The sequence below is a fragment of the Anticarsia gemmatalis genome, chromosome 23, assembly GCF_050436995.1.
Source record: "Anticarsia gemmatalis isolate Benzon Research Colony breed Stoneville strain chromosome 23, ilAntGemm2 primary, whole genome shotgun sequence".
Lineage (NCBI taxonomy): Eukaryota > Metazoa > Arthropoda > Insecta > Lepidoptera > Erebidae > Anticarsia > Anticarsia gemmatalis.
The window spans coordinates 7,987,852-8,006,435 of NC_134767.1; the positions used below are offsets into that span (position 1 = coordinate 7,987,852).

General features: G+C 34.5%; 1 protein-coding gene across 1 annotated transcript; it reads right to left on the reverse strand.

Moving 5' to 3' along the window:
* Positions 1-5,941: 5,941 nt before the first annotated feature.
* Positions 5,942-7,651, reverse strand: LOC142983123 (serpin B6-like). Its single transcript, XM_076129966.1, has one exon. It carries the CDS (start codon positions 7,582-7,584, stop codon positions 6,373-6,375), a length of 1,212 nt encoding a protein of 403 aa, XP_075986081.1. The 5' UTR covers positions 7,585-7,651; the 3' UTR covers positions 5,942-6,372.
* Positions 7,652-18,584: the final 10,933 nt, after the last annotated feature.

An 18,584-nucleotide genomic window follows, 5' to 3' on the forward strand; every position in this document is an offset into this window, starting at 1 on the left:
AGTGTCAAAATATAAAAACAAATCTCAGTGACGTATGGTGTATAAAGTTGCCATAAGATAAATTATGATTTCACGTATTGTTATGTATGTACACATCATTTTCAGTACAATAGATATATGGAATAAACGTTATTATAGAAAACTTTTATGCACAAATAAATAAAATACTGAAATTAATACTAAATCAAAAGCAATATTTGGGAATTACTAAATAAAGATAGATACTTTTGTCTATTCCTTACTAGATGGCGTTACTTGTAATGAGGTTCAGAAAGTTCTACGCTTACGCACTGAAAAATACAATCTATTATTATTTCTTCACGCAATTTTTCAAGCTTAATCAATGAAATTTAAAAATATTAAAAGGTTACGAGGAGGTCATCGTGCGTATTCACGACTGATAAGGATAATGTCTACGTAGAGATTATGAAATTACATTCTTAGAGAACTTGCAAAAACGGTAAATATTTTAATTTTTATTTACTGTTTTAAAAGCTTTTTCTTTATTAAATTTCGTACCTGAATCAAAATACAAACTGTAGCAAGCTCGCAATGTACCATTATTATTTTTATCCTATCGTTTAACGTATGAAACTCTACTTTACCTTAAAATACGTTACATCCAGCAACTCAGTCATTAGGTACTAAAATTAAATACAAAAACAGCATAATTATAAAGATTAACGAATAAATTCATGTTTACAAAACTAGGCAAGATTCTGGTTGAAGAGAGAGATACACTATTTATCTTCTTATTATTAAAGAATATCAGGAAAGTTAGTAGATTTTGGGCCCGGGAATCCCAAACCATAAAGCATTACATAATATTTATAATAACTAGAACACAAATAGCTATCCGTTAGTTATGACTGAACAGTATTTCAGTACCGGCCTTCAAACGCAAATAAAAATATAAGTCTTATGTCATGCAATTGATGCGTATGTATCGTTAATATTTATTACATCATTTTATTATGTAATACACACCGTAATAGCGTTATTAATCTATTAACCGCACGTTTAAAAAGTGCAAAGTTAAGAAAAAAGATATTAAGACAACTTCAACTTACACTCTTATTTCCCAGAAGTCATGGGATCAATTATTTTCATTTGTATCTATAGATGCTATACTTTTCCAGATGAGAAAAGACGTAAGATATAACAATTTGCTTTGTAATTACGACTTTTAAACTGACCGAGATAAGGTTTTCAAAAAAATACAGTCGAATCGAGAATATCCTTCTTTTTTAAAGGCTCTGTAAGGAGTTAATTAATATTTATGTACGGTCAGTATCTATTGTGTAGTCCCTATAGTATGTGGCTGTAGCATAGGACAGACGGACAGACAGACATGACAATCTTACAAATTTTCTGATTTTCGCCATTCGACTACGAACCCAAAATATAGCTCAAAACATGAGAATTTAAAAGTCAAAACTACACCAAATTGTACCTACTTACTTTATTTTTTACATTTCTAAAACACGAAACATTAAAGCGAAGTCACAAGCAACAGTTAGTTCAGTAATAAAACAGAGAGGTGTGGCCACATTAGTCATGGTCAGAGGTATTAAACTGTACTCTTTAGATGGGACAAAGCCAAAAAGGTCTGTCGTAAAACATGTTCAGTGTTCAGTCTATGAATGTGGGTACTGTTACTGGTGTTAATGGCGGTGTAAATTTAGTTTTCTTGATGTAGGTACCTACAGAAAGAGGAATATGGTCTTTGAGTAGGCATTTATTATGCTAGTTTTATTACAGACAAAAGATTCTTGACTGAAAATCTGGTTGACGCTTGATTTTGCCATACTTAGATAAACAATTTTAGACTTGAAACCTTTCGAACCAGTTACAAAAATGACAGTAATTTTAGAAACCACGCTATCTATTTCATAAATTGACTTGAAATGCTTTTCTTAGGACACTAGTGAAGAATAAATTTTGACTTCTGAATCAATTCATATCTAAAGTTTGTCGATGGAAAACCGGCCCCGGACTAATATTATTTAAACAAATAAAAACAAAAGAGGAAAATAATGGAGGCCTTTGGCCAGCAGTGGTTCACTATCGGCCAGTTTTTTTATACACCTTAACAAGTTTCTTAATAAGTACATACCTAAAGTAACCGCTAAAGCCATTGACTTTTACTTGAAATTTGAGTAGTAAAGGCAAATCTGTTTCTACATAAAACTATTAGTTAATTCTTGAAGAAACAAAGACTGTAATTTTTCCTTTAGCCCTAAACTTTGGTCTGAAACTGGCCGATAAAGGGCTAACAAACAAAAAAATATTTCACAGTTGCGTAAGAGTCTTCTCCCGGAATAATAGACAAATTAAGGCTCAAGACACTGAACAAGAACAATTTGATAACCTAACTTAAAAATTATGAACCACTGAAATAAAGGCCTTACATCACCTCAAGACTAATTTCCCGATGACAGTCTACAATCAAGTTCAGCCATCATTCATTACAAGTTCTAGGAACAAACGTAGTTATTATATACCATGACGAATAATAGTCTCCAACCCATCTGTGATATTACTGCACGGTAGACGTTTATATCAAATAATAAGTAGCGAGAATAAACACCGTGGAAACGTGTCTAAATATATGATTAGTAGATATAGTTTTAATCAAAATTTACAATGTAAACTGCATCTATGGCGCAGTGGTTCAGTACCTCGATTCTCTACCACTATCGACTACCGACAACCGGCTAGCTATCGAAATTTGACATTTAGAATGTACTGCCAAAATGTTTCCTACGACGCCCGTCAGAGGCGCTGATCAGATTTTCATACAAAATTTATCGGTTGTCGGTAGTCGATAGTAATAGAGAATTGAGCTACAGGTCACCACGCCGCTACCGTTGCGTCGTGGGTTCGTTTCCCACACGGATCATTTATGCGATCCACAAATAATTTTGGGTCTGGTTGTACTTTGTCTCCGTTGTTTGTATGTTTGTTAAAGTCCCCGCGACACAAGAGCAATTCTTAGTGCGGGTGTTGTCTCTTAATAAAGAAAGAAATAAAGAAAATTTCTCAACTTTTTACAGTTTGCAGTTTACCAGGAAATCAAGTATAATTTCGAGGAAGACCTGAATAAACAGCATTGGGTTCATTTCTTATGAAAACATGATAACATTAACTTAAAAAAGTCTTGCTATGTTTGTAAACCGGCCAATTGCATGGGATTTAAATCTTATTACGTTTTTTCCGAAAACAGTAATATAGTTTAAGTGCCGTGTATAATTTATTAATGTATAGTCGTAGCGTGAGTAAATAATGTAAAAACCCAATATAATATATTATGTATTGCCACGCTTTATTTATACATTATTATTATATAACTGTTGATAACCCAGACCTACGTTAACGGTGTTTTTGAATATATTCTGATAATTTCTTCATAAAAATATGTAAAGAAATGATAAATACAGCATCTCTTTTTTGGAATTTGAGTTTTGCTACTTGTTTTCATTTTCGGTTGTAAAGTATTTACGTGGCTGTTTTCATGTGCCTAGTCCCGTGATAGAGATGACCAAATTTTTTATTTTTTTGTTATTGCCTATTGTATCGTTATGTTGTAAAGGTTTTTTGTAAAATAACTGTTAAAACCGGGCGAAGCCAGAGCGAGCTGCTATATCTAATAAACTTGCAACGCGAATGTTTAAAAAGAAATAGCGCCCTCAGATTTTTCTTAATGCCTAAATCTGGACCATCTAACGTGACCTGTAAGAACCTAGTGAAAACAGTAGTAAGTTTGTTCTTTAGTAATAAACTCCAATAGTTTGTACAGTAGCACAATTCCCCACAGTCTGTACAGTCGAATATCGAGAGTTTGACATTTAAAACGTACTGCCAAAATAGTTCTTACAGAACCCGGTAGAGGCGCTAAACAGATTTTCGTGTAAAAATTCTCTATAGCTAGCCGTTTCTCGGTAGTTGATAGTAGTAGAGAATCGAGCTATAAGAACCTAGTGAACATAAGTAGTATTATTGTTCTGTAGTAAGTAATAAACCTCAATAGTTAGTACAGAACATGTAATTATTTGTTAACTGCACATCGTTACGGACGACTGGCGGACGACAATACAGATGTTTGTCAACAATATTACTTTACTAAATCATTGTCACGCTACTCATATAGACACGTTATAAGTACCTGCGTAAAAATTACATCTGCTTCTTTAACTAACTACTGTGTACTAATTTTTGCCTGCGATTTCATCCAAGTGGTATAGTGAATTAGGGCAGGAATTTCATACACACATTCATCCTTCTTTCAAGCTTTTCTAACCTTTTTTCGCAATAAAAAGTAGCCCATGTTCTTTATCAAGGTCAATTCTTATTTGTACGTGTATTTCATATGCCTCTGCCTTGACGATGATGCCCCTAAATGCAGACACTGCAATGAAGAAGCAGAAACCATGAAACACTTTGTGTGCGAATGTGATGCTTTAGGAAGGAAAAGAATGGATCTTCTAGGATGCGGTTACCCTAAACCAGAAGACTACAGGCTACTACCGATAAGGTACATAGCAAAATTATTAACTTTTACTTTGTCCCCCAACGTCTAGAGCAGCGAAGGAGGGGATGACACAAAGGATCAGGAATGGTCGACGTGTCAGTCAGAAATTAACCGGCACACCCGCCCCTAAGATAAGATATGGGTTTGACAAATACATAATACAAAAGTACCAAATAAAATTCAACTACTCTACCATTCATAGATCACACTAAATTTCAATTTTCTCCGGTCATTCATTCCAAGAGTGTTGCCAAACAAAAATACCTTCGAACGATTCGTTTGTTTACGTAACACGTACAGAAACGCGGAACTAATTCCGAAAGGAATGTTTATGAGTGTCGTAGTAGTGACGTCATAACTCACCTACAATTAGAAAACGACTTATGTGACCTTACTGTAGTATACCTTTAAGCCTTTTTATCATAAAATCAGCCCATCTTCTCCTTTACTAAATGAGTTTATTAGTTTCAGAGGCAAAAAGTCTTTTATAGAGGTTGTATTTTAAGAGGAGCTCGTGACTAACTAACAATAGCCGCAACGATCGATCTCTTAGTTTAAGCGACGCTTGCCGAGGTGGTTCTTTGGATGGGTGACCATATTATACACACCGAGTTCCTCCGGGTTCAGAAGGCACATTAAATTATGTGACCAAGCTGTCATTTTGAAAGATCTTTGGCAGTCGTTAGTTCGTTACCAGTAGTCAGATGCTTGAAAGTCTGACAACCAGTTTTATCGAGGGGTATCGACTATCGTGTTATGACCCAGGTAACTGGGTTGGGAAGGTCCGATAGGCAGTCGCTCCATGTAAAATACTGGTATTCAGCTGCATCTGGTAAGACTGGAAGCCGACTCCAACATAGCTGGAAGAAAAAGGCTTGGCTGATTTACATGTATTTTACGTCCTTTTTCAATTAGAGATTAGGAATGTGTCAGTCATGTTTGTGATGTTTATATTTTTAAGAAGCGTTTGTATAAAAACATTATTTTGTTATCAGTTGAATAGTGAACTTGATGTCAAAGTTGATCAAACTGTAGGGCTATTGACATGAGTTTTGTTGTCAAAACAAACGGGATAGGGTATTTTTACGAGTTCTTCAAAGCGCGAACATGTAAAAGTTATATTCCATACATGCGGTTACTTTTTAATAGACAGACTTCGTCCAGGGATAGAAAAAGATATCCCGCTGGTCACACTTCCGTGGGAGTTTTGATCCCATCGATCCCATACAATTCTTGTCCTGATAGTTACAAACATGACATATTTATGCGCGTACATACATTTCAGTTATTCATTTTTATTTATATTGATTATTAAAATCAACGGTTTTTATTAGGTCCATTTCTGATGAGAATTCAACAGGCAATTAAATTATTTCGTAAATATGTTAAATAAAACAAACAATAAGAAGTTAATCTTTTAATCATTAATTAAGATGACATCTTACATACAGTGGCCTTTTATTTCGAAAATAAAATATCAACAATGAAACAACGCAATGAAGATTTAACGCAGATAACAATAAAATGAACTGAAATGTCTCAACTTTTACTTATTTAAAAAAAATTTAGACGTCATTGCAACAACACAAAGTTGATTATATAATTTAAATTAAAAAAAATTGTAATGACATTTACTTTGACGTTAATGACGTAATAACTTTTTTTTTAAACAGAAAGATGTTTAACAAAAAAAGTTCATTCAGCCATGATTCAGCCTGACTCGATACACTTACGATTGTTAATCGAATTACGATTTATCAATTGTTTTGTTTGTGACATCAACGCACCCCATGAGGCAAATTAACCGACAATTGAATTAAAAGGCATCAATTACACTAATTCTAAAAGATACTAGGCTTGGAATAAGCTCCAGTAAATATAGGTATCTCAAGAAATCTGTCTACAATCATAAATAAGAAAGGTTTGTTGACCACAAATTGTTCTGGCAGCATTCGTGCTTCAAACAAGGCGGCTGTTGCAGCCGATGCCACGGTGCCATCTTCCGTCACTTCAATATCAGCTTTTTGTATGAAATTTGACAAAGACAGCTGGTAATCCGAAATTCCTGGGAAAGCAGCTGATTCAGATTCAAACAGAGACTGTAGACCCATATCCATTAAAAGTTCTTTCAAATTATTAATGTCTGATGAAACTTTGAACCTCGGAAGCTGTAAGTCAACAGTCTCTTCACCATTCGCATTCAAAGCACTGAATATGGAGGTAATACTGACACGGTTCATGGCGTGAAGAACTGTAGACACTGTCACATTGTCGAACGGCAAGAAAATAAGCATAGAGTACCTGCTACCATCACCATAAGGCAGTTCAATGATCTTCGACTGAATTATACTCATATAAGTCACGTGGAAACGTCCATTCACATACATAAGGTTCACGTCCCCGATCTGTTGGCCTCTGCTGTCGTAAAACGCGCTGGTCTCCGTATCATCGTAAGGGAAAGTTACCTTCCAAGCTCCTTTGAAGTATAAAGCATCAATCATCACGACGACCATGTTTTCTAGGTCACTTGGAGTCACAATTTCGTCTATAGCTTCATGGGTGAACCTGCTCACATGTCCATTGATAGTAGCAGCAGTAAACACTGGATCGTTGAACGACACTATCCTAGCATCACACATGCCTATTGAAGCCACTTCATCCAGAAACCGTTGCTTGATATACAAAGATCCATCGAAGAATATAGTCGCACTTCTCTCTAGCATACTTGCAGCATCACGGGGCTTGCTGGACGCATGTCTTGCAAGTTTGAAGTAAAGCGTGTTGAAGCATCTATGAGGATGCAGCTGCAAGACTTGCTGTATCTCCGTCAGCGTTTGCTCCGAAGCGCCGAGAGATATCGCCGATATTAACGTCCATGGTGACAGACCAGACGCAATGAAATGACTCTCTGTTTCTAGGTTGATACGCTTCACTAAATTCAAGGTGAAGTCATACACAGATCTCTTGAACAACGGTTTAGCAGTCTTGAAGTTACACTGCGCGTTAATTAAAGGAATTAACGCAGCGACGAGTAATAATGTGACTCTCGCCATTTCGCCGGCGATGTAATAAGAGACTAATCTTATGTTGAACAGTTTTACTGTCGCCTCTTAGACGCATGTTATCGAGTGACCTGTCGATAACGAGCTCCGAGGTTGTCGTTTGGCACGAATTTGATTGTGTTCCACGAATTATATAATGTTTTAAACTTTATAAGCTTTGACTTGTATCGAAATGTTTATAGTGTGTTCCGTTCTAGATTTTATTTGATGTATTATTTGTTTTCTTGTCATGTCTGTGTATCGCCTGTCAGTTTTGTTATGTTTATATTGTGTTATGTATACGTTTGATTGCCGCGATGAATTTTTGAGGAGTTATTCTAACTATTTCTATATGATAAACATGTTTAAGTAGATGAATGATCTAAGAGTTCATTCTGACTATCAAACTCTAGTATTACTGCTAAAATTTAATTGCAAGATGTTTCCATTTCAGTGCTTTTATGAGTCATAAAGTTAGGGTTGCCAATTTATTTATGCTTAGTAGTAAAATTCATTTTTAACTATTTCATTTCTGAAAGAAATAGCAATACCATTTATGTAGTAAAATTGTGTATTGCCGTTATTATAAAGATTACTAAATATAGCATTATTTTTATGTATGAAACAGTCTCTATGGCGCAGTGGTTAAGATGGTTACAATGACAAATGTATTGAGTCGTAGGTTCGTTTCCTACACAGTGCAAAAAATACACGAAATATAGCGTTACCTATATTTATTAAGCAGTGCCTTTGAAGCAGTGGTGAACGTTACCACGCCAAAGTCATTTTATCGGTGAGTCGTGGGTTCGATTCCTACACAGTACAAAAAATTACAAGTTCGGAAAAACAAGCTTAGCATCACCGTTTTTTTAGGGATTTCTTTGCGAGAATATTTAACACATAATTTAGTGTCATAAGTAATGTTTAAGAAAAATATATATGAAGCAAATCACTAAGATATTTGCAGACGTATTTAATTTGATTGCCACAAATATTTGCATGTTTGGAATCGTGCCAATATCTGGTTTTTGTACTCATGACATTAATGTTTTCGCTAAGAGATAAACTTTAATGATTGTCCTAATTAGAGATGTTTAACTGCACAGTGTAATGCACTATGCATTCTTGGTTCTCATTCGTCGTATGGTTAGTGGTCAACCTAGTGTCAAAGTTGTTCAAGCCGCCAAAAAGCCTTTGTCCTGGCTTAACGACTGTTATCTTATTGACAACAACCGGGACCAACTTTTTACGTGCCCTCCGAACGGAGATACGGCCACCCATCTATGGAATGTCCGCGCCAAGATTGCTTAACCCCCTGATAGTTTAGCGACGGATGAGCGCAACTAGCTACGAACGCCTCTAATCTAAATTATTGGTACTGATGTCTTGTCAACTAGATCTTTGGGAAAGATTGAGAGGTATAACCTTTCGTCTTCAAGGAAAATCTGAGTCAACAAAGTTCCTCCACGTTTAATCTGATTAAATTAAGTAAATTGTATATTAACATGGGTATGAAAATAAACATTTGGTTAGAAGAGGATGTCGAATTGACCTCTTGTTCTTTACCACGATTTTCTACAGTCAGAACTGTCGTATATCGAAAGTTTGACATTTAAAATGTACTGCCAAAATAGTTTCTATGATTCTATCTATACGTTAGAGGCGCTGGTCAGATTTTCGTGTAAAATTTCTCGATAACTAAACAGTTGTCGGTAGTCGATAGTAGTAGAGAATCGAACTTTGCTAGCTTGAGCTAGCAAATGTCTGCATGCTGCATATTTACCATAATTATTTACAATACCAATGAACGCATTTTTGAAGAGAAAACGGTCTCCTTAGAAATTCCAGTCTGTTGTTACACCAGAAGCTAAGGCTTGCTTTACAGAATACTACTGTTTAGCAATTCATATGCTTTCTAGGAGAAATTCAGTACTAATGAGCGAATAAGTGATATAGTTCAAAGGAAAACTCAGTTTCTCGAAGAATTAGGGAGTACCATGGAACCAATTTATTAAGTTTGAAACCATTGTCAAAATGTAGGAGGAAATTTTAAATTCCCGAGACGATGACTTTATGCCGAGGACTTTACTTAACTTTATAACCAAGAGTTTTTTAGAACAGTTGTTGAATGTAGTAAAAAGTTTGATCTAATGTTTACTGTTAGTCCATTGAAATGTTAATTTTTTTTGGCCTTAGTTTATTGACTGGGTTAAAGAAAAAATATTGTACTTGTATTCGTAAAAGGTTCATATAAAATCCAGGCTATGTAATTTTGCTGGTAAATAGTGTTGAAATTGATATTACCACAGACTGAAACATTTTATTAGGCACTCATTTGATACCAACGAAACTGTGACGTCACTTACAGAACAGTGACGTCACAGTTTTGTATTTTCCTATACTAAAATGTATTTTTGACTTTCACAAAGAGAAGATGATTTGACTGATAGTCATATACCCTATTTTATTTTTATTTATGAGTAAAGGGGGTCAATGGATGCTTGAGTTTAAATTTGTGGGGTCACCATTCCTGCCTCCTTGTCTGGTGGTTTACAATGTGAGCCCGAGTCTCCTTTTTCGAGAACCATCTCGAAAAAAGAGAGTTGTATTGTAAGCAAGGGTAAATGTTAGTGAATCGGCACTATAGTATCGTCTACGATATCTCCAAACATAAAGACCTAGTTGGCAAGCCTAGTCGTGAATAAATTTAAAAAAGACTTACAGTCCACACCCGGTACACCGAGGCTATAAATCACTATAGTCCAACAACTTAGTAGCGAACATTGCCATGCACGAATCTTCTTGATTATAATAAGAATTCTGTGTATTTATGAAATAAATAAGCTTTAACAAAAAGGCCACCATCAGCTAAATAAGTTTGTGGGTGACTTCGTGGTGAACCTCGTGTTGAAGTTGTTCAAGCCGCCCGAAGGCATTTGACATGGCTGTCGACGACTGTTATCTTAATTGACAACAACAACATTTTACGTGCTCTTTGAAACACGAAGACGCCCAGTTCAAATACCACTATGCGGTCACCCATCTATGTAATCACCGCGCCAAGGTCTGCTTAATCCACAGATCGTTTATCGACTGGTGAGCGCAACTGGCTATGGGTTGATCTGTTGGACTATAACATATATTATTTATAATACTGTCTCAAGGAGTACCGAGTGGCGCCGTGTCTATTTATTTGCACTAACGCGAAATTTTTGTATATGTGTAGTCGCCTTGAAATATTACGTTATGATATGTAACATACATACCTACTTATAGACATTTATCATATAGGTATCCGTGTAGGCAGAGTCTATTCGATTTCTATTTTTTTTCATTTTTTCATGTTAGTCCAAATCGCTGATTGATGACAGCTCCTCACATGATCAATTATTATATCAAACACTGTATATCATTTAGCGATTGAACACTACTTGTTTATACCTTTAAATACAAAAAAGTCTGATAAAAAAACTTGTTTTTTTTAATATTGTTTTTATTTCAGCATTTATTGGTTGAAGAGCGGTAAACTTTGTGCCAAGTTATTCAAGATATCTTTACAACAGAAAAATATAAGTAATTAAATCAAATTTTCCACTTTTCTGGACACCCAAATACCAAAATAGCGTTTTACTTTTTTACCATCTCAAATTGTCCATAAAAACTTTAATTACTTTGGCAAAAAGTTAGTTCAACAAACTAAAGATACGAGCGCGAAATATTTAGGTATTCTAAATATTTTTAGCTCCCTGTACATTGAACTCAGGTGCAAAATTATAAAAACTGCCGGCTGGCAACCATTGTTTATAGTTTTGAAAATAAACTTTTTACTTGTAACGAGAAAAATATTGTTTGTTTTTAGGATTCCGTATCTAAAAGGTAACAACAGGACTTTATTAGATACTCCGCTGTTTGTCTGTCTGTCTGTAATCAGGCTGGATCTCATGAACCGTGTTAGTTAGACAGTCACCATAGATAGCGAGTGAGTATTTTTGCAGGCGTGTTATGTTATAATTATAAATACTATATAACATACATAAATTACCTATAACTAAAAATACTATATAACAGGATAAAATAATCATTAAAGCTCCCATACGATAAAAAGCACTTATTTCCTGTGACTTCGTCTGCAAAAAGATTTCCCGAAGTAAACTAGGTTATAAACTATGTATCAACAAAATTTCATGAAAATCCTTCCAGTAGTTTCGCTCGAAAGAGTAACAAACATACATACTTACAAACTTTTGCATTTGTTACATTATTAGGATGGTACGGAACCCTTCGAACGCAATCCGACTCGCACTTAGCCATACATTTATTTGTTTTTTTTACGTCTGTTATTGTTTAAACGTGCGTCACCTGGGTTTTAATTTTGCAAAGTTTTAACAAAGATCTTTAATTGTTTATTCAAATAGTTTTTGCCTGCATACCTGAACTTTTTTTTCATATAACTTCTTGAAAAGTTTCATCTAAATCAGTTTAAACTATAAGCTGTGATAGCGTGACATACAGACATAATAGTTGGACTGTAATGTTCAAAATCAAATCATTTATTTATTCAGGTCAAATATTGACACTTATGATAGTCGTTACAATTACTGAATCTACCACTAGCTCGGAAAGGGGGTAGAGCCTTATGAGAAGAGATAGCAAAAGAACTCACGGTCAGCTGACACCCTACTAAAAAGACCATTTCTAGAAAGTGTGATCTTAGACCATTTCTAAGAAGTGTGATCGTAGTTGTCAAGGAATTACGGGAGAAGACCTTTGCCCAGCAGTGGGACATTAATAGGTTACATTTATTATTGATCAATTAATCTAAAAAGTATGACTATCTTACGACTCATCAAAATAATTCCAAGCAAAATCCGTCCTAAACATAATTCAAAACCTCGGTGGATGTCAGCTAGTTAGTGAAGCAACTTAGACATACATATGTAAAACAAGGTTAATACCGCTGATTTATATTTTCGGAATCACCTAATTAGTTACGCATGAACACAGTTTGATACCTAATATAGCAATTAATTAGTATAGTATGGGTATTATACATATAAATACCATATACATATAGTTCACATAGCCATGTTTCCTTCTATTATAATAATCCCACTGTCGGATTTTCCAAAACATGTCTAAATATAAATATATATATTTAAGTTTATCCTATTACATTCTTAAATACAATTTAAAGGTAATTTCAGAACGAATGTCAAATTAATTTTATTTCAGTTTTAAGTACCTGGGTATCACATAGATTATCAGACGGAATTTTGAAAGTATCAATACTAATATTATAAATGCGAAAGTAAGTCTGTCTGTCTGTCTGTTACTCAATCACTGCTAAACTACTGAACCAATTTGCAAGAAATTTGGTATGGCGATATTTTGATCCCTGAGAAAGGACATAGGCTATTTTTTACCCCGGGAAAATTTACGCATAATGGGAAAATTCAGGTGGCGGACAAAGTCGCGGGTAAAAGCTAGCATTTCTTGAAGTCGTTTTATCTAGCCGGCCTCCGTGGCATAGTGGTTTAGGTGGTCGCTATACCACAATCATTGCGTGGGAGATCGTGGGTTCGGTTCCAAATTTTTGTGAGATCTACAAATAGTTGTTTCAGGTCTGGTTGTACTTTGTGTCCGTTGTGAATATGAGAGCAATTCTTGTACGGGACTTGTAAATATATATAAAAACTAGCTGACCCGCGCAACTTCGCTTGCGTCACATAAGAGAGAATGGGTCAGAATTTTCCACGTTTTTGTAACACTTTTTACTGTTACTCTGCTCCTATTGGTCCTATTGGTCGTAGCGTGATGATATAAAATATGCTTTTTTTTCACGAAAAATATTCTCTAAATTATTTGTATCTATTAATATAACGAAATCGCGCTAAGGCATATCCGCCATTAAAACATTTGCCATGACAACGGAATTTTGTTAATTCAGTGTCATTATAATATTGATTATTCGCGACTCCGTTCGCCATCTGAATTTTCCCGGGAAATGTGTCATTTTCCCGGGTAAAAAGTAGCCTATGTCCTTTCTCGAGTATCTAAATATCTCCATACCAAATTTCATGCAAATTGGTTCAGTAGTTTAGGCGTGATTGAGTAGCAGACAGACAGACAGACAGACAGACAGAGTTACTTTCGCATTTATAATATTAGTATGGAAGGTATCAGTTTTCTAGTGGCCACGCAAACCGCTGTTTCTAAGAAACTTTTTGGCCAAAAAAAATATAAACTGTGATCTAAATTCTGATCTAGATTTATTAGTATTGTAACATAATATGTAGAACTAAATAGATATTGGGTAGAGATTAAATTGTGTGATGTAGAGTTGTAAGCCATTAATTTTTAAAAGTGAGTTCCTGGTATTTAATTAAATCTTTCGTGTTATAATACCCTTCGACATGCGTAAGATTAAATGTTAAGAAAATATAATTATAATAGGATTTTAGAATGATACAATGTATATTCATGTATAATTTCTAAATTGCATGCCAATTTACACATTAGTAACCTATTTTTAGTTTCATACCAGCTAACTTAATATGTTATTTACTATTCATATAAGTAGTATAAATGAGTAAATGTGTAGTGTGTCGTAAAATATCGTGAAAAACAGAATTATTGACAAAAAGAAAAACCTAAAAACAGCACATTTTTTGCAGCAGTTCATATTTCCAAACATTATTCTATCAATTATATTACCACAATTTAGTTCACTTTTTTCTTTTCTGCAAAAAATATTCTTTGCATCAGGAACTAACAAATCTTTGATGACACCATTAGACTTCAGATACAGAATATAAAGTTACGACCACTAGTCGCGACATCACTAATAGTCCAAGATAAATAGACTAGTCTAAATATTGGCTAGACATATTCAACAGATGTATATTTAAAACTTTGAATTTCCTGTGTTTTTTCAACGCCTGAAAGTTTTTTTTAGATATGACGATTGGTGAATAAATTCTCTTTGGATAAATAAGTTTGATAAAAAATGATATTTTAGTGGTTTTATGTGATTATACAATACCTGATTTAACATATTATAGTGAGCCGAAAAATTAAATTGCAAGTATGGCGCAGCGGTTACCGTGATCACCTCGCCGTACCGTATAACCGTAGCGCCGCGCGTGGCGGGTTTGAAGCCCTCCCGGGACAATGATTTTTTTGATTATTTATTTTTTTCACGAACTTTGATCGCCTTCAGTTAGGAAATTAGTGTTTTTTTTAGATTTTGCTGTACATAATTTGACTTTCCCTATGAGGCCGACATAGCCTTCTGTTGGCTAAAGGCCTTGCCAATAAATTTCATAAAAAAAAGTATTATTTGTTCATTAGTTGGTCTTTGCTTAGTTTGTAATCAGATGTGTAAGTCGTTCAAATTATTTATTTTTGTATATGTATTATTTATTTATTCATAGCGAGTTAGTTGGTTAAGTTGTGTTTCAATTGAAATCCTTAATTGCGTAATTAAGATCTGTTACAATATTATTATGTTATTTCGTCTTCAAAAAGACATGACGTGAATATTTTTAAATTTAACCTAGACGTGGGTTCATTAAAGTTAAAAAAACGTCGATTAAATAAACACCCTTTGATGTACAAAAACAAGCCAATAAAATTACGCTTCAGTACAAAAATAGGTTATTTCGCAAAACGCGCAAAATTGCAGAAAGATTTTCATCTAATACATATAAATCTTAGGTTTAAACACAATCTAAATCTAGACTCAATATAATAAAACTGAAGAATTTATTTGTTTGTTTGAGATCGTTAATCTCAGAAACTACTCGTCCGATTTGAAAAAATATTATTGTTAACGAAAGCTACATTTGTAAGGAAAATTATTGGTTATCACGTTTAAATAAACAAGAGAAGAATAATCACTTTCAGACATGAGTAAAACTGCGATGCAGAGTAGCATTCATATTAATATAAATTATGGATGCTAAAATTTGTCTGTCATAGCCAACTACGGTACAGATTTTTATGATTTTTTTAAATGAAATAGCTAAGGCCGGGTCCAAACAAGCTTACTTTTAATAAATAAATAAATAAATAATAAATGTAACCCATTACTGTCCCACTGCTGGGCAAAGGAAAGCAAGCTTACTTTTATTTATACTAAAATTTGTGCCCGCAACTGTGTAAGTCTAAATTGGTTTCCCTAGATTAAAAGTCTCCTATGTGTTAATTTTTTGTGTACCTATCAATCATCAAAACCCGTTCAGAAGTTTTTTTGCGAAAGAGTAACAGTCATATAATTATGCTCATACTCATAAGCTTTCGTATTCGCAGTTTGCAATTTGCAGTTTCGCAGTTTGCTCGCGAGCAGAGTCGCGAGATTCAATTGTATCAATATACATCTTATGAATGTAAATAAATGCAGTGTTAAAGATCAGACGAGGAATAAAAAGTTCATTGAAGATAGCAAAAAAGTGCGGCCGCGAACCTGGGTCATTGACCTCCAGGCGAGGTGCTACCGACAGATGGGATGTTTTGTGCCAACTACATATTTATAGAATTACGATGATGGAAAATGGAATGAGATATTAAACGTATGTATAAGCAACGTGTACAGAATTTTTATATAGTATTTTTTGTTTTTAGTTAATCTTTTGCTAGTAAAAATCATACAATAAACGAACTCATAAGTTCCACACACAGCGCGATTATTGTTCGTATAATATAATAGGCATAGATATATTTTTACTTAAAAAGAGGTCCCTTTAGGATTTACTGTAAAAGCTGTAGAAATTACTGAAATTAAATACATTGTGAAGTTATAGCATGTACGACAATAAGCATAACAAAAATTAAAGATTTGAAACTCTCGCTACTTGTACACATAATATTTTGCAACGGGTCTTGAACGCTATTGAAAATTAAAGTTAGCGATACTTTTGGTACGGTCGATGCAACTCGATCGAAACGTCGAGTAAACGAATAAGGTTTCAAAACACTTGATTTTCAATCGCGCTTAAGACCTGTTGCGTTATAATACGAAAATAGTTCAAGTTAGGCGAATGGACGCTACAATCAGCGTCTATTAAAAGACCTGTATATGAAAACAGTTTTACGAGTACTAAGTATTTATTTAAATCTTTAATTCAGAATTTTAAATGGTATTTATAACTTCAAACGACCCGCCAAGAAACACGATAATTACGTTTTAATTGAAGTTTTTATTTCAAATGTAACTAGGCATATAAGTTATGCACATTTCAAGAATTTTTTGCTAATCTATGTCAATGTGCTAGATAGAAATGGGTTAGCGTTAAATGAGATTAACTGGGTTATCCGCGAATCAGATACGAAAAATAACTTATCAGCTTAGCCTTTCTTCAAAGCTATGTTGGAGTCGGCTTTCAGTCTCACCGGATGCAGCTGAATACCAGTGTTTTACATGGAGTGACTGCCTATCTGACCTCCACAACACAGTTACCTGGGATATAACACGATACCCTTCGGTAACACTGGTTGTCAGACTTTCAAGCTACTGACTACTGTTAACGACTGTCAAAGATCTTCGAAAATGACAGCGTCACACAACATATAAGACGGTCTACTCGAAGGTGTAGGCAGAAGTGTATCAAATACACCCACAATTCGCCATTAACAATGTTAGTCTCATGTAATAGGGGGCGAGCCGAATCCGCAACCGTTCTCCTATGACCGGTTCGCCATTGGACTGTTCGTCGACAGGATGCTTCATTTATTTCCTTTTCCCCAACAGAGTCTTTCACCTATGGACATTGCGTCGACAGAAACTTTCATCTATGTCAATTTCGACGACAGGTCTTTCCAGCTACAGAATATTCCACCGACACGACGATAAACCTATTACTCTGGTAACTACAGACCTTTTCATCTAAGGAGAATAGGCTGTCAGCAGAGGCGTGTCTTTACCACGTTTAGATTTCACTATTTCACACTTACTCATTTTAAAAGCATCAAATAATTGTTAAGACGAAGATGCACTACACCCAGAAACAAGTAAAGAAAAATGTTACTGATAATATGAAACTACCCACTTTTATTTACAATTATTCGTTATGTGCAAGCACCTACTCACAAATAAATTAAAATTTGCTACCTATAAATATGTTCGTAGTATGTAAAATAAATGAATTGTAACGCAATATTAACATAGATCATTTCCGGTGCAATACATAGTAAGTAAAGGATGCAACTGTGGTATCTATGCACATGCAATAAAATTATCACTACAATACTTACGTATAAGATAATTTTGTTGTTTTATTTTCATAGAATCGAATAGGATGTAAGTAATCAAAACTACATAAATGAGTAGTTAATGCTTTTTTATAGGTAAGACTAACTCATTTTGAGAATTAAGTTCTTTATGTTGTAAGCAAAGTTTGACTTCTCTAAGGCAAGTAACCAACCCTGTTCTCTTAGTAAAGATACAGTAAGCTGTAGCTGTTAGATATGTATATTTTTGTTTTATCGCTTGTGTTAAAATTGACAGCCTATTCTCCTTAGATGAAAAGGTCTGTAGTTACCAGAGTAATAGGTTTATCGTCGTGTCGGTGGAATATTCTGTAGCTGGAAAGACCTGTCGTCGAAATTGACATAGATGAAAGTTTCTGTCGACGCAATGTCCATAGGTGAAAGACTCTGTTGGGGAAAAGGAAATAAATGAATCATCCTGTCGACGAACAGTCCAATGGCGAACCGGTCATAGGAGAACGGTTGCGGATTCGGGCGAGCCTATTGCCACATACTAGGCACGTTGCCGGGTTACTATTGTAAATATTCAAATTTCAGTTAGAAAGTAAATAATATCACTTTTCACGACCAGGGTATTGAAGCCAAAACCTCATGAACAGTAGTCGTGAACAAATTATGTCAAATTACTTTATTCAAGTTTAACAATAAAATTTAAATTTATACAAAAAATCACTTAAAAATAAGAATTCTCAAAAAAATACAAACAAATTGTCCAAAACAAAAGGAAATATCACTCAAAAAGTACT